The sequence below is a fragment of the Lontra canadensis genome, unplaced genomic scaffold, assembly GCF_010015895.1.
Source record: "Lontra canadensis isolate GAN:19392208 unplaced genomic scaffold, GSC_riverotter_1.0 scaffold64, whole genome shotgun sequence".
NCBI classification, from domain to species: Eukaryota; Metazoa; Chordata; class Mammalia; order Carnivora; family Mustelidae; genus Lontra; species Lontra canadensis.
This window is the reverse complement of record NW_022631058.1, coordinates 10,498,307-10,519,331: the sequence shown is the minus strand read 5'-3', so window position 1 is coordinate 10,519,331 and position 21,025 is coordinate 10,498,307. Positions and strand designations below refer to the sequence as shown.

General features: G+C 45.7%; 1 protein-coding gene across 3 annotated transcripts in view; it reads left to right on the top strand.

Annotated features, from left to right (window-relative positions):
- TTC7B (tetratricopeptide repeat domain 7B) overlaps positions 1-21,025 on the top strand; it is a 246,743-nt gene that overhangs the window by 142,092 nt on the left and 83,626 nt on the right. For all 3 annotated transcript variants that reach the window (XM_032878627.1, XM_032878626.1, XM_032878628.1), the window contains exons 10-15: positions 1,381-1,464; positions 2,449-2,553; positions 4,591-4,708; positions 6,783-6,840; positions 13,028-13,100; positions 15,792-15,952. In XM_032878627.1, the coding sequence (XP_032734518.1) occupies positions 1,381-1,464; positions 2,449-2,553; positions 4,591-4,708; positions 6,783-6,840; positions 13,028-13,100; positions 15,792-15,952 (599 nt within the window). The remainder of the gene's footprint in view (positions 1-1,380; positions 1,465-2,448; positions 2,554-4,590; positions 4,709-6,782; positions 6,841-13,027; positions 13,101-15,791; positions 15,953-21,025) is intronic.

The window sequence follows — 21,025 nt, the reverse complement described above, 5'->3', positions numbered from 1 at the left end:
TGATCTCTCTCTCTCTGTTTCAAATAAATAAATAAATAAAATCTTTAAAAAAAAAATCCTTTCTTCCGCATTCTCCTTTTATTCTAAAAATTTTCTCTTTCGGGTGCCTGGGTGGCTCAGTTGGTTAAGTGACTGCTTTCAGCTCAGATCATGATCTTGGAGTCCCTGGATCGAGTCCCACATCAGGCTCCCTGCTCACCAGGAAGTCTACTTCTCCCGCTGACCTCTCTCCTCTCATGCTCTCTCTGTCTCATTCTCTCTCTCTCAAATAAATAAATAAAATCTTTAAAAAAAAATTCTCTTTCTCATAAACACACACATACACACACGTGCATACACAAGGGTCTTTTCTGCCAGGAGTTTGGTCCCAGAGACTTTGGAGGCCTCCTTCTGTCCCTACACCTCACCAGCTACCACTTCCTTGGGTGGCCTGTCTTTGCTGCTTCTAACTCAGATACATTTCTTGGTTCTTGGGTCCCTGGACCATTCTATGCACCTTATTCCTGATCTGTCTCCATTCTGATAGCACAGCCCTCCCCTGGCCCCGCAATGAACTTCCTAAGCTCTGATGTGATCATCATCACTCTGTGCTGAAGCCAGAAGCTCCTCACTGACAGGGAGTGTGTTTGTAGATTACCGCCCCCCACCCCCAGCATGGAGGGGACAGAGAAGTCAGGATTTCTTCCCTTGACCGTTCCTCATAGTGGGATATGACTGGACTGGGGCAGGAAGAGTGAGGACAGTGACATTAATGTACAGTTAAAAGCTTGAGGAACACAGAGGAAAGAGAACCAAAGCTGGGATGGAGGAGGGAGATGGGATATTCTTGAAACGGAGCTGCCATGTCAGACTCAGTGACGTGGGCCCAGATCACACACCCCTTGCAGCCTGATTCCACCCATTCCTGCCCATGTGCCCTAAGCTAGGTTCATGACCTAGTTCACGACTCTGACCACCTGCCGTCCTCAAGTCAGAGTGTACCCCGTCACCTCCACGTGTCTGTTCATAACCCCCCCTTCTAAATCATAGCTGCGGTTTTTTTTCTTTCTCATTAATCAAGGCCCAGCTCAAGGAGCATTTTTCCAGGATGCCGTTTCTGAATCCTGTGATTACTTTCCCATGCTTGGGGCACTTGTCCCTCTAGGCCTTGTGTTTTGGAGTTGTTTGTGCCCCTGCCTCCTTTGTCCTGGATGAGAAACCACATGAGACCCAGGATTATGTTCTAGTCAACTGTGGATGGTCCTGGAAGATTCTGTTTTAAGCTTCCAAGGGAATGCTTAGGTTTTGTAAGACTTAATGCGCAGAGACGCAAACCCATACTCGTCCACTTGTGACCCTGGCGGTTCTCAGATGTCTGCCTCTGTTCTTCTCTCCCACCAGTGCTTGGAAAGAGCCATGAAGTTTGCCTTCGAGGAGTTCCAGCTCTGGTACCAGTTTGCTCTGTCTCTCATGGCTGCGGGAAAAGTGAGTCGCCCCCTGGGAAGCGCCATCCTCCCTGTCCGTGTTCACGTCCCGGAATTCCAAGGGGTGATATGAGGCCTTGGAGAAGTCTAAACTAGCTATCGGAAGCTGTCCTGTGGTCATTTACAAAAGAGTGATCAAATTTAGTGATTTGGGAGCCAGCATGGACATGCCATAGAGAAGAAAAAAGTCAGACATATTTGCCTTTTTCTGGCCCTGGTAACTTTGTCATATGAAGACAGGCTTAAACCCAGGCTGGTTCTTCACACAGACCCTTTCATTTATTTGAGAGCATAAATGTATTCCCGGAGGAGGAGGCCATTAGTGATCATTAGCAACATATCACATCAGGTAGCGTATGATACTGGTTGGAAGCCCACGCTCTGGAGTCCAGCTGCTGGAGTTTTGGCCTTGACCTAGGCCAGGTCACTGGCCTCCAGGTCCTCTCGACAAAGCGGAGACATCCCAGCACCTCCCTCATAGAACCATTCTAGGTAAATGAGGTAATACCCATAACATGCGAGGAACAGGGTCCCCCACGTAGTACACACTCAATTAAGGGAGGAGCCATTGTACTTCTTGTTAATTCGGACCATTTAGTGACTTATTAAGTCTGAGGTAGGAGATTATTTGGGCCAAGTGGAGGCAGAAATTTAGTACAGAGTGCTCTAAAATTTATAGTCTATGTTTCATAGTAACTTAAGCCTTCCCTGTCTTTTTTTTTTTTCTTCTTATTTTTACAATGGCTGCACAAGTAAGGAAGAAAATGAGGGTGATTCCAGGGAAGCACCTCTGCTTGTTCTAACCACAGTTCACTCCCCAGTCCCTCAAGAGCCCCACGCCCTGGTTGTCGCCATCCTCAGCTTGGGCTCAAGGTTGAAAAGCCTCATTAACAGGTTTCCTAACCAGAACCCCTCAGGGAAGGCCTTAGTGTTTGGTTCCATCCAAAACTTCTGAATTTCACCGAAATAATCTCCTTTTGCCAAGTCTGCACGGGCCGTGAAGGTACTGAAAGAGTGTATCCGTTTGAAGCCCGACGACGCCACCATCCCGCTCCTCGCCGCGAAGTTGTGCATGGGCTCCCTTCACTGGGTGAGTAGGGCTAGGGTCCTGCGCTCACAGGCAGGACTGCCAGCCTTTCCCACCTCAAGGCACTGGGAGAAAATAGCAGTCATTCAGCTACATAAAAACAAGGCTGGGGCGCCTGGGTGGCTCAGTGGGTTAAAGCCTCTGCCTTCGGCTCAGGTCGTGATCTCAGGGTCCTGGGATCGAGCCCCGCATCGGGCTCTCTGCTCAGCAAGGAGCCTGCTTCCTCCTCTCTCTCTCTGCCTGCCTCTCTGCCTACTTGTGATCTGTCTGTCAAATAAATAAATAAATAAAAATCTTTAAAAAAAAATTTTTAAATAAAACAAGGCTGTTCAGAGGCACGGCCCCCAGACCCCCTCAGGCCTCCCCAACCCACCCTAGGACTGACGGGAATCATGTTCCTGGGATCCCCATGAGAATGTGCTTCAAAAGTTGAATTGATAAAGTAGAATTGGAATTCATACTCACGTAAGTCTTGCTGTAGACACAGGGGGTGCGGGACTGAAAAGGTTTATGTCACCAAATGATTCACTCTTAGCAAGGCTGAGTTCTTCTATAAAGCAGTCACCCGCTCCTTCAGCTCCTGTGTAAGCCAACCATGCTCATTCCTCTTCCTTCGTGTAGGCTCTCCTCTTCAGATAGTCTTGTTCAGATAAGAACTGGGGGCTAGTCTGGTTTGTAACAGTTCCAGTACCTCAAAAATTCACCATTGAAGAAGAAAATAGAAAAGCCTCCACTAACCGCTGAGGTGGTGGTACACATAATTACCACATGCGATCCAGTTTTAATTTCTTATCTTTAACTTCACATCAATATTAATTACAAGAAAAAAAAAAGATTAATTACAAGAAGAATTTGCTCAAAAGACCGCAGTGCCTTGCTAAGGGTCTTCACCATTACGGTCCTTGCTGCCTGTTTTTTTTCACTTTTCCTCACCCAGCAAGACAAAAGTAAGCCTTGTGAGAAAGTGTTCTACTTCTGCTCAGTTGGACTGGGAGAAATGTAGAAGGAAAAAGACATTTTGAAAGAGCAGGTTCTCACCTGACTCTCACAGCTGTGAAGGTGTCGTGTGGTCCGTGCAGGATTCGAACATTTGGTGCCACTGGCGAGGGAACAATGCAGGCAGGCTCCAGCCGCAGGCCGGGGAGCGAGCCAGACCCCTACAGCTTTGAAAATGCCAGTTTCCAGCCATGAACTTTGTCGCGCCCCTTCCAGCTATGGCATTATTCATGACTGTCACATAGATCTCTCTAAGACCAAAAATAAACAGACTCTTTTTTTTTTTTAAAGATGAACCTAACAGATTTTTTCTGTTTATCTATTTTACATTTTTATTATTAAAATTTCCAAACTCTACCAAAGTAAAGAGTATATAATGAACTCCCGGATACTCTAACCCAGCTTCAGGGAACCTTAATGTTGGCCATATTTTGAAGGAATGAATCTTATTATTTTGGCTTCTAATGAATTATGCCGAAAGTCTTATTGTGGCTGTAGTTTACAGGTGCACATTTTCTCATTGGAATCTGCTGGCACGAGGTCCATGTGATGTGCATTGTAAAATAAATAGACAGGAGTTCGGAACATGTTAACAGCTTGTAGGAAAGAGAATCCAAGCCTAAATGTATTCTTTTTGTCGTTTAAAAAAAAAAAAAAGGAAGGACCCAGACACAAAATTTTCAAGGACTTTATTTTAAATATATATAAAATTCACTGAATACCTAACACAAAATCAATTAGTAAAAAAATAGAGATGAAAAAGATAGGAACCCCCCCACCCCACCAAGATTGAAAATGACTTTGGAAAAGAAGGTAAAAAAGCAGTAAGGAAAACGTTAAAGAAAAAAGGCAAGGTGGGAACCCTGAGGACTGTCGGAGAGACTCAAATAAAGAAAACGGGATCGCCGCAGTGGAGTCGGAAGATTTGGGAGTGATTTTCACAGTGACTCATCAGAAATCTGTTTTTGGCAGCAGACGCTTATGGGAACTCATGTTAGAAATTCTGCAGGTCGTTGTTGTTTTTTAACTTGTCTGGTTTTTCAGTTGGAAGAGGCTGAGAAGTTTGCCAAAACTGTCGTAGATGCGGGAGAGAAAACGTCAGAGTTCAAGGCCAAAGGCTACTTAGCTCTGGGGCTCACGTACAGTCTGCAGGCCACTGACGGTGAGAGACGTTCACCCCCCCGCGCCCCCCCGGGATCTGGGAGCTTAAGTCTGCACTGCAGGGTTCCCACAGTCCCCAGAGAGGACTGTCGCAGGAGGCCATGTATTTTGGGTCACTCAGGCATGCCATCATGTGGGAACCTGTGGCTGCTGTCCTTTCTGCTCAAACTGGCTGGAGAGTCAGAGGGCAGAGACGAAGGTCCTAGGGGCCAAGGTGCATGCGCTGGCGGTGCACAGTGCCCAACTTGGAGGTGCAGGGCATCTGCCATGAAGTGAAGGTGAGGGGGCCTTTGAGAGATGGTTCCCCCCACCCAGCCTGCACCTGCGTCCACTCCTGCACTTGGTGGGGCTGTCCCTACGTGAGGAGATACTGGATCTCAGGCACTGGAATGTGGAAGAGTTTAGGGCCAGCCTCCTCCAGGCAGCTTCCCTTGATTGCTCAGGATGCCCCTTCTCTATGGGTACATTTAAATTCACAGATGTTTACACATGCTGTGCGGCAACTTACCAAACACCCATGCGGTGACATGCATTTGGGATGTACATAGACCTTGCAGCTCTGGCTATTTTTTAAAAATCTTAATTATGCTTTGTATCCTTAATGAAGTTTTCCATTATGTGTTTGCAGGAAGTATAAATTGATTCATTATTTTCCTGAACTCTTAATATTTCTTCAGCATTTCATTGTTAAATATAATATGAATACAAAAAAATTTCAAAAACCCATGTATAATTAGTGAATTAGGATACAGCAAATATCTTTGTAATCTCCACCCTGCTCAGGAGGTGGAAGCCTGCCAGCCGCCTGGGGGACTTTGCCTGTGCCCTCTGCCAGTCACAGGACTCCTAAGAGAAAATGCTCTCCTGATTTTTATAGTATTCATTTTCTTTTTCTTTTTTTATGGTTTTGCTATAGTTAATTTTACAGATTACCCCAAAGCCTTCTTTCATCTGCCCTAAAATAATCCGAGAACTTAAAGAGGTTTCGCGTATCAGTTGATTCTCAATAATGGCATTTTGGCTAATTTTTCATGCATACATGGTACGCTAGCAGACACCTGCCAGCACCTTGCTTTAACTGTAGTAGACTTTTCAGTGAAGCAGGAGTGTAACGCCCTGTGTTTATCCCTATCGATTCCAAGTTTGGACCCACCTCTCACGCGTCCTGTAGCTTTGGGAGAGCGGCTCAGCCTAGTTGATCCTCATCTGGCATTTGTGGCTCAGTAGGGTCACCTGAGTTTCCGTCTAGCTTCGTCCCTGTTATTGAGTTCGCTGTGGTAATAGCCACATCTGGCACTTGGGGACAGCCGTCCTCCGTTCCCAGTGCGGTGGCAGGAAGGGATCTGGCCCGTGATGAGGTTCAAGAGGGCCTCTTCAGTTCCACCCACAAGCAGTTCCTCCGGGACTTCTGCTCTTGCCCCAGTAAAAAGTACCTTCCCCGGACAGACTCGAAGCGCGCCATCTTTCACATGCTCCCTACAGGGAACATGTGGGCTCGAGGCAAGATGGCCTCACACTTTCCAGCTGATTTTCTAGTGTCAGTGTTGGCTTTGCCTGGTCTCTCCCTTGTGTTTACATCAAGGTATTAAAGGTCCTGGCCATTGTCCAGTGTGACTTAAACGGGCCTTTTATAGCATCAGGCTAGTTCCCTTGGCTCAGTGTCCTAGCTTCTCAGTGCCAGAAGGACCTCTGAAGGCCATCTCTAGTCAACACCGTTGGTGCTGGAATCTTCCGTACCACCCCGTAGAGGCAGCCCTTACCCAGAAGCCACACGCCTGCGCCCTCTGGAGTTCCCAGCTGGCCTTCTGACAACAGCGCCCCATGCCTCAGGCATCAAGGTCACCCGCCAACTCACACTCTCCCCTGGGCATGGCTCCACAGTGGTGCCCATCTAGTGCGCGTGTCTGGGGTCGGCCTGGGCTTCATTGCCCGGTGCCTGCACCTCTGCAGGCACGCAGGAGCCACAAACATGTTGCTTTTGTTCCACTTGAATGTATAGGTTTTATGATGAGCTTCGTGTTTGTCAAAAACTCCCTGATCTTCCATGCCACTGACTAATTGAACCCTTTTCTTAGCTTCTTTGCGAGGGATGCAGGAGGTCCTACAGAGAAAGGCGCTTCTTGCATTTCAGAGGTGAGTGGGAGTTCATCTTTTCACTCGGCTGTTCATAATGACACCAAAGTATGATAAGTATAAAAAGAAGAGATATTTATAAAGATTATGTAAACAGTGTTTTCCCCCCAGGAGTCTTTCATCTTGTGCACTGAACATACAGTATCAAAACTTGTTGCCTGACTTGTTGCCGTGTAATCCGCACTCTTGCTCTGTTTACCTACATTTGGGCACGTGTTGTTCATTCCTAATCAAATGATTTCAGCTCTAAGAAGATGGGTACTCTGGATGTCTAGGGAGCTGATTCCTTTTCTTAAAGGCAACTGTCCTCGCCTAGAAGAGAGATCGTTCTTTGCTAGCTTTTGTTTTACATGTCATGCTGCAGATTTTTATATGACAGAATGAAAAAAGCCAGATTTTAGGACAGTTTCTGAAATGCTATATTATTAGTTTCTAAAACACTGGGTAATCTTTCTAAAATACTGGTTAGTGGCAGGCGAGCAAATCTCAGGACCCTGCACGCCCACCGTGCTCCATAACCCTTGTGATTGTCTCCGTCATTATGATCTTCGGGAAATTAGGAGAGGGCTTTATAATTAGAGAGTGCCTGAGGGCTCTTTCCCACCCCTTCTCAAGCCTGATCCTCGGGCCAGTTAACACAGACAGAACAAGTGGTGCGTCTTCTGCAGGTAAGGGACCGAGACTCACAGGACGGAAAAACAGTTACCAGAGGCACACAGCTATTGAGGTCAGGATAGAATCACGGTCTCCTGACTCCCACTCAAGCTTTCCTTGTCCCTACTATACCATGCCGCCCTAATTTTGTTTCTTACTGCAGGTGTAATAAATCACCCCAACAAATCATTGCCTGCAAGTATAACCCCATGATGTCAAATCTTGAATGGGTATTGATCCTGCCACCTTGAATATATCTGAGTCGCACTGACTTCTTGGAGTTGTATTAGAAACTTAGTTACTTACCTAAAAATTCCATGAGGCCCTCTCCATACCTAATAACCTTCATTCAATTTCTTTCCTTCGAACGGGGATTGCCTGCACGTTTGTCACCATGCACACCTCCCTTTTCTCATGAAATCATCATCACTTGGCTTCAGTGACTGGAAGACTCTCGTCTCTGTTTCATTTTGTTTCCTAGCAGGCTTGCTGATGGCTTCTTCACTTTGCCAGTCCTTCCCCGACTGGCTAATGGCACAAAGTACCAGTTGACATCTGCCAACAGACCTTCTGTCTCTGTGCTAAGCTTTTGTTAACGTTCTCCAGCATGGAGTGTAGAAGCATTTCCATTTCAAATGATTTGGAGTTTTATGTCCTCTAGTCCTAGTTTGTCAAACCCACACATTGATGCCTACGAAAGTGGTCATCACATCTGTTTCACTTTTCTTAAATCAGCACATCTTACCAGTTCTCTAAAAACAGCCATGGTGGTGGTCTGCCTTGAGCTGCCAGAATTCGTAACTTCATGTTACATAACAGCCATTCCATTGGCCTGAATTTCCTTTCTGTTCCTTTTTTACTTAGGTTTCAATTCATAGAGGTTTTTAAAAAAATATTAGTTCGTGGGAATAAAGAGTAATGAAATCCTGCTTACCTACATGACCATCTTGAGGAAGGCTAACCTAAATTAGTATTTGTGGGAAATAAATAATATTTTTCAAAGGAATAAAATTATTTTGTTTCAAATACATTCATTAACTGGAACTATTCTGGTACACTGTAAACGTAAGTCTATAACGGAATGATTTGAAGTAAGTAAGAATGATCTGTATTATTTCTTAAATGTAAGCAGGTATTTAAAAACCACTTGGCGGAGAAGTACTTATTTGCTGTGCATTGTAAATCTTCTCCCCACAATTCTATTAGGTCTACTATCGTTTGACTATTTTTTGTTTAAAGAGAAAGCGGTGTGACTCAGAAAGGATGAGGTGGGGACCCCTGGCTGGCTCACTCTGGGGGAGCATGGGACTCTTGATCTCGGAGCCCCACATTGGGCATGAAGCCTGCTTTAAAAAGGGAAAGGGATGGGGTTATAGTTACAGCACGTGAAAATTAACTCAATTATCACTGAAGTCAGAACTCAGAAAGATTTGCTCTCTAGTGGACCCAAAGAGGCGATTTTTGAAAACATACCAGATGCATGACTATGTCTTAACCCTGAGACCCCCAGCTGTGCGCTGACTCATCACTCAGCCCCAGCAACTGAACCAGCTCATTTGCCTGGTACAGAAGTGTCACGAAGAAAAACTGCTGTCTGCAAAGCTTTCTGAAGGTGTACAGCTGATCTGAAGGGCTCTCACATCCTCCAGAGAAAAACAAGCCTGGCAAAGAGTAGAAAGCATGTTTCAGGAACTTCACCCCCCTCCCCTGACCATGTGCAGAAATCTAGGTTGCTCCACAAAGAAGAGGGGACATGGTGTCATTCGCGTTTGCCATACAAAGTGGCCCAGCGTGTCCAATCTCATTCTTTTTTCTCTCTCCCTCTGAGCTTGAGTTTAAGTTAATGTGGTATGTTTTGTGGGTGTGGAGTGACCAACTATCCGGGTTTGCCAGGAACTGGGCAGTTTCCCAGAATGTGGGCCTTTCCATGCTAAAACCAGGACAGTCCTAGGCAAACTGGGACAAGTTGGTCATCCTATGTGTGTAACTCCGGAGTAATAGCTTTCATCAGGTTTATATATATTTTTTCTTAATAATACACTGATGTCTTGCCCACTAGAATCAGGACTAAAGGGACCTCAAAAACTGACTGAACAAGACAGCAGAGTGATGTGGTAGGGAGGCCAGGCCTCCGGATTTCGCTTCTGGCTTTACCTCTTCAGCTGGATCCTCTTAGACAGGATGGTTAATAGTAGATGCTTTATAAACTGTAGTTATTACTGTTACAAGGTATGTGTCTTATGGGCCAGGATCAAATTGGCCAGTCTTCTCTATATTCTTGGTTCAGTTCTAGAGGATGTTGGAACCAGAGTCTAGGGAAGCACTGGTGTGACCTCAGTGCATGTTGAGTTTTAGCTGGGTGGTCTGGGAGGCCAGTCCATGCTTTTCAATAACAGCCTGGCATACCTCTCTCAGGGCGTGTTCCCACTGCACTGTAATGATCACTTTGGGTCTCCCCATCTGTGGGATGGGGGGAGCTCCTGAAGGAAGGGCACTTGAATTATTCTTTCATCTTCAGCCTCCCCAGTGGCTGGAGAAAGTACTGGCATCACAGTACGTACTGCATAATGTGTTGGTTGGATGGATGGGTAGATGAATGCATGACTAGGGTGGATGCTTGGATTAGTGGTAGGTAGATGGATAGATGGTTGGGTGGATGGTTGAGTGGATGGATAGGTGGATGAGTGGATGGATGGATGGATAGGTGAATGAGTAGATGGATGGATGGATGGGTGACTTGGGCAGGTGGATAGATGAATAGATGGGTGGGCAGATGGTTGGATGGTGAATAAGTGGATGGATGAGTGCCTAGGGTAGATAGATGGATGAAGAATGAGTGGACAGATGGATAGATGGATGGAGGGATAGATGGATGGATGGGTTACTTGGGTAGGTGAATGAATGGGAGTAAGTGGATGGATAGATGGGCAACGTCAGCGAGCCAGCAATCTAATAATTCTTTCTTTCCTTATAGAAGAGAAATTGATTTAATGGATATGGAGGTGCTTTTGTGAGTGTCCCTGTGGTGCCATTTTTAGGTCTCTGGCTTTCTCCTAGCAGCTTCACCAGGTCCTCACTGTATGGGAATAGGCTTTATGAGGCTGCTTCAAATCCATGTGCAGAGGGGCACCAGGGTGCCTCAGTCGGTTCGACATCCAACTCTTGATCTCAGTTCAGGTCTGGATCTCAAGGTCATGAGTTCAAGTCCCCATGGGGCTCCATGCTTGGTGTAGAGCCTACATTTAAAAAAAAAAAAAATCCATGTGCAGAGTCCAGCAGGCTTGTAGTTTTCAAGATTACTAATGTCCTTCCTCTTGCCTGCATCAACATGCCGATTTCTGCTGAGCGGATTTCTGGGGACATGGCTTTGCCACGGGAAGCATGGCTGCTGAAGCTGTTCTGCCTGACTGAAGCAAGTTTTCTGGAGTCTACATGACCTCATCACTGTGCACTTTTTCTTGCTTTTTTGGACATTCTCCTTTATCTCTTTGTTGTTCTCCTAGGCTAAAGTGGTCAGTTTAATTCATTAGCCAAATTACTGAAGTGAAATTTTTCAAATGTGAATGTTTAAGTTGCGTCTCCTAGAAACTTGGCAGTTGGGTATCCATTATTAGTCAAGTTGGCAGTTCTTCAGTTTGCGCTGATGCACCATGGAAGGCTGAGATTTCTATCCCTTCTGGTTTGTTCCTTTCATAGTCAGTGCTGTGGCTAGCAGTTAGTCATTATTTGATGAGGCCAGAGTGGGACCTTTGGTTAGGACTATCTTCGCCCACTCCCCGAACTCACTGGGCCATTGCCAGCTTCTCCCTTGGTTGGTGTTGGGCAGAGGCAGCCATGATTTGACTTAACTTCTTTTGTGACAACTCTAGACTGGGCTGAGAAAATTATAGCTCTGAGGAATTTTTTTTTTTTTTGAAGTGGTAGAAACCTGGCTTTATCAATTGTGAAAGAAGATAAGATAAATAATGCTAAATAATTCAGAGTCTCTTCATAATTAATTTTGTAGTCATTTTTCCTGAGTAATCGGGAGAGACAGAAACCATGATATTCCAATCTCACTTTTTATGAATACTGAAGAAAAAAAAATTCTTTGATGTATAAATTCATGGAAAACCAATACTTGTAAAATAAAAAAAGAAAAACTGGAGCCCACAGAGCAGACCTCACATAGCAATAAGACATTTAAAAAGGCGACACAGGCAACTACTCAGTCACCACCTCTTAAACTAAGATTGTGTCCTGAGGCAAGGTCACCACTGAAGACTCCCCAGGAATGGGAGTTTAGGTGCTTTGCTGTTGAGATTAACAAAAGGACAGAGCGCCCCCACCCCGGGCCCCACCATGACACTTTCCCCACAATGTGGTAGCATGGAGCTACCACATTTGCCTAAGCAATGCCCTAATTGTTGAACTTTGTGTATTTTCTGGAAGCCAAATACCTGGAAGACTTTTGAGCCTCTCCATAGCAGGATGGACGGTTTCAGTAAAAGGCTTTATTACTACAGAAAAACCATCCTTGGCATGTTTGATGCAGTTGAATCCATAATGATTTGGCTTCCTTTTTTATCTCTAATTTGTTTTCTGCTGGTGGAAGATCCTCCTTAGTCACCGAGTGTTGACAGAAGAGCATGAAGGGTTGTTTACCATCTGCCCCCCATTGGTAATTAGTCTGCCCCATAGTGCCTTTTAAAGAAAGTAAAAGTTCGTTTTTCTCTTCCTCCCCAATTTTTAAATGCAGAATTATGTCTTGTACATAGTCACATGTTGAGTTACTCCGGGTGGAGTACAGTCGACTTCCACATAAAAGCGAGGATGATTGTTTGCTGTCAGGTAGGAGGCCGGTACAGCCTCTCCCCATCCACTGTCAGAGGCCAATTAATAAAACCACGCCTGGTGCCCGGCCACAGAGCCCTGCATGTCACAGTTACACAGTCTACATTAGTAAACTGCGTGGAACTTAGTAAAAGCTTCAAAAGACTGAATGAGAACCCTTCTTTTCTTCCCTTGGTTCATCAAAAACCAAAACCTTATTTTACAAGCAAAGCCAGGTCTTTGATTTTCATATGGTTTCTCTGAAATCCAGGCATTTGGATGAAGTAGCGTTAAGGCCAACCCAGAACTTAACCAAAGCAGCCGTCGCTTTGCCAAGGACACTCGTAACCTCCCCATGTCCCAGCATGACACGTGGGCCTCTCCTGCTCGGCCCAAGGGGAGGCGTCTGCTGGGGGTGGGGGGGTCAGACCCCAGCGCCCGGAGGTCCTTCCCCTCGGGTTCCTCCTCGGAGCCAACAATCACGGGCTGCCACTTCAGATGCTGGAGAAGACACAGAAGCACGCTCCTGTGTCCTGCCTGCACACAGTCCTGACAGGGAACATGCGTTACATTTGTGGGTGGACCAGAGAGAAGAGTTTAAGTGAAACATCACGTAGTTAAATACGTGGCTTTGGTGTGAAACAGCAGCTGTGAATACCCGTTGGCTAGGAAAGGCAGGATGGCCTCTCCCGTGTACTAATGGCCACCAATACTTTTTCAGGGCCCACAGCCTGTCACCTACAGATCACCAAGCAGCTTTCTACCTGGCTCTGCAGCTGGCCATCTCCAGACAGGTCAGTTTCTCCCACGTTCCCTAAACCCGGGGCGCGCTCTGTCTCCATACAGTTCCTTCAGCGCCTCCGTGTGAGGCCGTAGCTGGTCTTCCCTCGTTCACCTGAGGCAGACCTGGAGCCGGGGTCTCTTCTGAGAGGATGCTGACCCCTCACAGCACAGCCACGGGTGTTTCGGTCAGTTTGAGCCCCTGCTGGAAAGACGCAGGTATCGCAGGCTCTGCTTTGGGAGAGGAAGTCCCAGCTCTGGAGGGTTCGGAGGGCAGCACGGGATGCAGTTCATGGCATGTGCCCTGAGCCCAGGAGTCACCAAGGAGCCTTTGTTGCTTGCTGGCAGGCCCAGCGCTGAGCTGCCTGGTGGGGAATGAGCCACTGGTTGTCACGACAAAGATGCCAGCCAGCAGGGTCGAGAGTTACCTGCTTCCTTTATAACATGTAGAAGATAGGGACAATCACAGTAGCTCCCTCCTCCAAATGTGGGACTCGGCAGCATGCTTCTTGCTGGAGGGGCAAGCTCTGCTGGCCTTCATCTTCTCAATGGCAGCTTCCAGAAGCTGCCTTGGCCACGCTCACCCCCTCCCGTCCCCTCCCAGCTGCTCTGAGGCTCTGGCCTCATGCCTGCCTGCCCACCAGGTGCAGGACACTGGTGGTAACCCCAGCACATTCCTGAGTGCTGACTGGAGGGTGAAGCAAAGGTCAGTTCCCCAGACATGCCATTCCCGGGGCAGGCCTGGGCTGTAGGCATGCCTCTGACTCCCCGCACGCCTGGGAATGGTGTGGAGGAATGGCTTCCAGTGGTGACCAAGATGACTCCTCCATACAGGCCCTGTCGCCTGGCATGGTGGGGCTCACAGCTGTACCAATGAGGAGCTGCTAGGCAGCAGCTGGGTGCTGGTCCCCCCTCCCCTGGGAGCTCTTCTCACCTGTGCAATGCCTCCTTCCAGCGGCCTGCACTTCTCCCTCCTCCTGCTCAGCTCTTCTGTTCGGGATCTGTCCTCCTCCCCAGACTAGGTTCCATGAGAGCAGAGGCCCTTGTCCGTCGTCCTCATCACTTTACCCCAGCAGCTGGAACACTGCCCGACATGTGTTAGGCACCCAGTAATGCTCGTCCCGTGAAGGAACCAGCTTTGAGTTCCTTCAAGTCATCTAGTCCTCAAGGGCATCATGTTGTACCATAAAGCAGTTTGCCCCTGCTTGTTCTGGTCATACCTGCAAATCACCACCATGAGTAGACCTGCCTTTCCACCCTCCTTGTAAGCGCAGGCTGGGTGCCGTCCACATGTTGGGTGGTCGCTCTGAGGAGAGGATAAGTGGATGAGGCCTCGTGGGTGCAGCTGCCATATTTGTGGTCCCACACCCTAAGGCCCACACTCTGTGGGATGGTGTCCCTGCTGGACAGGGGCCCAGGGCTGTAGCCCTCTTGTCTTTAGAGCCAGTGCCATTTGAGCAGGACAAGAGGACAGGAGGGGAATCGGAAGGTCTAGTGCCACTCTTGTCCTAGTCAGTCAGTAGCTAAATGGCAGCGCTCAAGCCATGTCACCTCCCTGGACCGGGCTCCGTCCCTATAAATGAAGGGCTGGGCTCTGACAGCCCTGAGGCTGTGGCTCGGTGGCAGAAAGGCTCTGTAGCCAGCATTTATAGCTTAAATCCGTCAAAAATAGGATATCAGAGAGGAAAGTGAAGAGGTTTGGGAAGCCGTGGCTTCTTCCTGTAGGAGTGAGGAGACCGAGGACTGAGAAGAGGCAGGAGAGCTGAGAAGAGGTCCGGCATGGACTGGAGCTGGAGGAGAGGGGCAGACAGGAAGAAGTCCCTGGGGAGGTTGTGTAAGAATGCTTCAGTCCCGAGCTCTATTTCGAAATCCAGTGTCAGGTTCTAATTCTTCCTGGTCACTGTTAAACCTGCATGGAATCTCGGGTGTTCAAATATCCATTATGTATGCATTTTATCTACCCTGGTGCTTGGGTGATTTTGAAGGAAGTCTTGAACAGCTCTTGCATTTTCAAGGTTAAGCCCGTCTCCCGTCCTATTTGAATTTGGATACATCTGCTTTGTTTGTGGCATTGCAATTTGTTTCTCAGATGGAGCTATTTTGGGTTGTAGTTTGGAAAGGTGTGGGGTTTTTGTTTGTTTGTTTGTTTGCATATTTCCTTGATGTCTAATGGAGGTGTCCTGGACTAAGGAACTTGGAAAGACTTACGGGTGTCTGATCGTCTGGAAAACTCTGTTTAAGTTTTGCAGCTCACTGTGTACTTCAGTTGGGTGAGACCTTAAAAAACGAGAACGGTTCAGCTAAGGTAGTTTAATTCCACTAAGAACCTCTGGCAACTTGTATGTCTGTCCATTGAGAGTGAAATTATCTTGCGCACAATCAAGAGTGCATCAGCTTTGCAGAAAAGAGAAATTGTGTTTTAGGGAGAAACAAAAGATTTGGGACTGGAAGTCTTACAGAGAAACAGCCTCTTGCCTCACTCCCTGGGTCACACCATCGCTTCAAGAGGACATCTGCTTGCATGTCTGTGGTTAATATCCCGGGGCGATCACAGAGATTAGAATCTGAGTGTGGCACAGGGTGAAGCAACTTTTGATATTTACAGAGAGTCAGATATTGAAGTGACAGCTTCGTGTGTCTGTGTGTGTGCGCGTGCGCACATACACGCGTGTTTTAAAATTCTTTTTGATTTTGTTTTAAACCAGATCCCAGAGGCTCTGGGATATGTCCGCCAAGCTCTTCAACTTCAAGGTGATGACGCCAACTCCCTGCACCTCCTTGCCCTTCTCCTGTCTGCACAAAAGCATTACCACGATGCTCTGAATATCATTGACATGGCCCTCAGTGAATATCCGGAGAATTTTATGTAAGTGCTCCCGGCCTTTCGTTTTCCCATACTCAGAAAGTTACTCACTTTCACTCCTCCCCCATTCCTTCATTCTATTTCATTTAAGTCCTTTGTGGATATCCTGAGGATAAATAGTACAAACTTCCCTTATTCTTATTTCTCCATGATATTTGGAAACAGGCATAGCCTGTTAGGTCACCCTTATTTATTATCTATTTAGTTAATAGATCTTATTTAGTTTAAAAATACCTTATTGGATCTTTTCTAGTGTGTACCTTTGGTGCACGCAAGATGATTTTAGGTGGATGGTGGATGAACATTTTTACTGTAATCGTTTTACATTTTTAAGTAGAAAAAAAAAATCTACTGCCTATCAAGTGTGATTTCACAGAAATTATTGGTCAGGGGGAGATGACAGATCTTTTAAATGAGTCGTCTTAAAGTCAGTTTGAAGAAAATAGTGAGTAAATGCTACTGCAGATATGCCCGGCTGCGGTAGCAGTTAGACTGAACGGGCCCAAAGACAAGCCTGGGAAACACGCTCCGTGGCTGGTTTGTCCTCGTTACCAGCACCTTCTGCTAATTCCAGGGCCTGTCATATTTTAGGCAACTTCCACCAAGGTACCTGACCTCTCTATGCCTTGGTTCATTCTCTAGGAACTAGAATTCTTTAAATAAATCAGTTCATCTCTGTACCCAACTGAAGAATTGCCATCATAAGCTGCCATAGGCATGACTGTCTGCTTATCTTCCCGACATTCCTCCAAATCCCTGAATCCAGGCCTGTCGGGGAGGCTTTGTGGAGAAGGGCATTGTCATGTGGGCGCTCAGTTCCCATTTTATCCGCAGTGGAGTAGCCTGGTAACCAGGACACAGCAGCCAGAAACAGTAAACACCGCGCACACTGGCAGGTTCTAATTGTCTAAGTGGCAGGGTCAGTGGTGGCTGGGGGGCGGCGGGGGGCAGCGGGGGGATGTGGGCGGGGGCTCGGGGCAGCTCTCATCACTTGGGGAAATCAGCGCCATCAGCACCCTGGCGAATTTTAAGTGGATCGACTTTGGCTTTATTTCTCTGCCTCATCACCTCACTGTCTTTAATCAGTGCGTTTCAGCAGCTCGCCTTGGAAAATTGGTTCACACATTTCCATTACAGACATTTCTTTGTCTTCAAGTGAAAAGGGCACTTCTCTTCTCCCCATGGAGAAAATTCTCATTATAATCCAGGCAACCTCTGACTAGAGATTTCTTTTGTAGGTTCAAGCTATCTGTGCCAAGTGCACTAAAGAGCCTTGTTTCAGGGTTTTGCTTCGTGCCGGCCTCACACTTGCTCTGTTGCACACCAAGTGTGTTTCTGAGTTTCCTGCAAAGCTGATTAGGCCCGGGGATCTTCAGGCAGTCAGTGCACTTTAAAGAGGACTCAGTCCTTTCCCCATCAGTAAGGGACAACCTTGATGCAACTGAAGTCAGTTTCTCTCATCAATATTTATAAAGCGGCGTTCCCTGCCTCCCACCCCTAACACCTTCATTAGATGGTAGACTCCAGCATGCATCTCCTGTGTAGACAGCCCAGGGTGTCATCCGAGAGGAGGCTTATTAAACTAATAGCCACACCATGCAGTGAGCAGTAAACAGTGGTGGCTAATATGGTAATGCTTCCAAGTGACAGCAGCTGACAGCCTTTTCAAGTAGAATAAGTAAGGAACAGCAGTAGAGATATTTGAGGAATGCGAGCCTGTTATTTTAATGTTAAGCTGTAAGCTCAAAAAAGCAAAGCATATGGCAGCAGGTCTGAGAGCAGCCGATGACTTGTTTGCTTTTTAAATATTTGTATTTCTTCCTATGTGATGGGAAACTTCTTCCCAAGAATACTTTATTAAAAGTTGGGGCCAGATGTAGTTGGTGGATCCCGTGGTTTCCTTCCAAACCCAGGGTAAAACATTTCAACACCAACCGAAACAAGATTATGTGGGCACCTCCCGAATCCCGGGCAGTAGTATCTGGTTGTTTGTGACAAGCCTGTCTCCCGCAGAACCGTAGACTCTCGGAAGCCCGGGAGGGCCTCATGCTTCTTGCGTCCCATCAGCCAGACGCAGGCTGAGGGCATGGCTGGTGTTTCCTCCACCCCTGCGGGCTGGAAGTAAAGGGCCTCGCCACAGTTGGGCTGAGCCCTGTTTAACCGTTGGACAGTTCAACTGTTGAACGGAGAATGGATTTCGCTAGCCTCTTCACCTGATGCCGAGAATCGCAGACATACTGGTCCCTGTTAGGTGCACTCAAGGTACTTAAACACCTGCCCCTCCAAGGACCTTGAGCTGTGTGAGCTACTGCATTTAAGACATTTGTAATGGTAATCACTCAGTACCTGGTAGGAATTCATACGATCAGGATGACTGGTACTTCTCCAGTGTTCCTCAAACACTGTATTTTAGAATTCTTCAAAATTGTTGTTATTAAATATTGAGTAAAAGTCAAAGGATACTTATTAAATATACTTAAAAAAATAATACGACTAACATGTATACCCACTTCTTAGTTTAAGAAAAAGAAGATTAATATTAGCTATGAATTTCCTGTGCGCCCCTGTCTGTCCTATCCCCTTACTGTCTAATATCTCTGGATGTTAACTGCATCCTGAATTCCAGGCGGAGCATTCCCTTGGGGGAATATATGTATATATTCCCCATATATGCCATATATGTTCACACTCCCAAATAATAAAACTTTTATAAAAATTTCTAGTTTTGCATATTTGAAAAATTTTATAAAAATTTCTAGTTTTGCTATTTGAAAAATTTTCAGCGGCCTTGTACTGAATATATCCTTATACTGCTTGCTTCCGTTGCTTAACATCAGATTCCTGGGGTTCGTCCTTACTGCATGCAGCAACAATTTATTCCTTTACACCCATATGTAGTATTTTTTTATATAAATATACCATGATGTGTTTTTCCAGGTTGTTGGAAGTGGCTATACAGGTGTTTGAAGTTTTCAGCTATCAGAAACAACGCTGCTCTAGATATCCCTGCACGTGTCTCCTGGCACACAGGTGCACGTACTTCTCTGGAGATTACCTGGGAGTGAGATGGTTGGGTCATAGGATATGGGCCTCTTCCATTTCACCAAATAATTCCAAACCATTTTCCAAGGGGCCTGTGCCACTGTACACTCCCAGCGGCAGTGCCTGAGAACACGTGGGGCCGCACATACCGATGCCCCCTCACATTTCAGACTTATTCTTGGCCGTGTGGTTGGTAGTTCATGGCGTCACATTGTGAGTTTAAGTGGCATGATGAGGTTGAACACTTCTGTCTCTGTTTATTGGTCATTTAGCTTTCCTGTTCTGTGAAGCACACGGAGAAGTCTTTCCTCTTTGCTAACTGGGTTGACTTTTTCATGCCAACTCATAAAATTTCTTTATATATTATGGCTGTAAGGCCCTTTGTTGCTTACATGTGTTCCAGAACTCATCTCCTCATCTGTGACTTGTTCTCTGATGAATGGAAGTTCTTGTTTTTAAAGTAGTTGAATTTATCAACCATTTCCTTGATGGATTGTACTTTCTGCGTCTAGTTTATTCCCTTTTCTTCTCCGGGGTCATGAAGACAGTCTCCTAAGTTATATTCTAAGAGCGCTTTGTGTTACCTTTCACACTTAAATCTAAGGGTCCATCTAGAAATGATTGTTATGTCTGTATGGTGTGACGGATTCAGTGTGGTGTTCCCACACGTGGATACCCAGTTGTCCCCGTGTCATGTACTGAAAAGCTCCCTTTCCCTGTGGCTCCACATGCTACTTTGTCTTAAATCAGATGCCCATATGTGGGTGAGGGAGCCGGTGGGGAACTATTTCTGACCTTTCTACTTGGTTCTTTCAGTCAGTGTGCCCATCTCTGTGTGAGTACCACTTTATTATTATTATCATCATCATTATTATTATTACTATTATTATTACAACTTTATTATATGTGAAGTATGTCCATCCCTGTATCTTGCTCTTCAAGAGTGTTGTGGCCATTTCAGGCCTTTGAGTTTGCATGTAAGTTTTTGAATCAAGTTTGTCAAGTTCAACAACAACAATAAAGTCTATTGGGATGATGTTTAATCTAATAGCTTGGGGAGAATTCTATATTTGTGACAGTGGGTTTTCTAAACCATGGCCATTATATCTATTTAGGTTTTTAAAGATACTTTTTAATGAAGTCTTACAATTTTTCATATAAATATTTTGCCCGTTTTTTACTAGATTTATTCCTAGCTACCCCAAAAATTTTCCATTTGATACACTGTATGTATGCAGTCTTTTTTTTTTTTTATCAAATTTACTACCTACTTGTTGCTAGTGTATAGAAAGACAGCTGATTTATGTACATTCTTCTTGACCCAACAACTCAGCTAAACTCTTGTTAATTCTAACAATTTATGTGTAGATTAGTTTGGACTTCCTATACAGATGACTTTTTTCTGAAATAATAAAATTTAGTTTCTTTATCTCTAATCCTTCAACTTTTTAAAACTGGCCATACCAGACTATGTAGGACCTTCAACTCCTGGTTTGCTAAGAGTTGATCTTTTTCAATCATGAAGTGATACTGAATTTTATCAAATGTTTCTTCTGTATTTGTTGAGATGATTATATGGTTTTGCTCCTTTAACCTGGGAATATTACATTACTTGATTTTTTTTAATAAAAGATTTTATTTATTTATCTGACAGAGATCACAAGTAGGCAGAGAGGCAGGCAGAGAGAGAGAGAGAGAGGAGGAAGCAGGCTCCCCGCTGAGCAGAGAGCCCAATGTGGGGCTCGATCCCAGGACTCTGGGATCATGACCTGAGCTGAAGGCAGAGGCTTTAACCCACTGAGCCACCCAGGCATCCCCTTATTACTTGATATTTTTAAATGTTAAATTAATCTTGCATTCCCGGAATAAGCTCAACTTGATCATGACATATTAGCTTTTTTTTAGTAGATTTGGTGTACTAATTTTTAAGGAACATTTATATTTGTTCATATGTGAAATAACATGCCATTTTCCTTTCTCACTGTATACTTGTCAGGTTTTGGCATCAAGGTTGGGCGAGCCATATAAAATAAG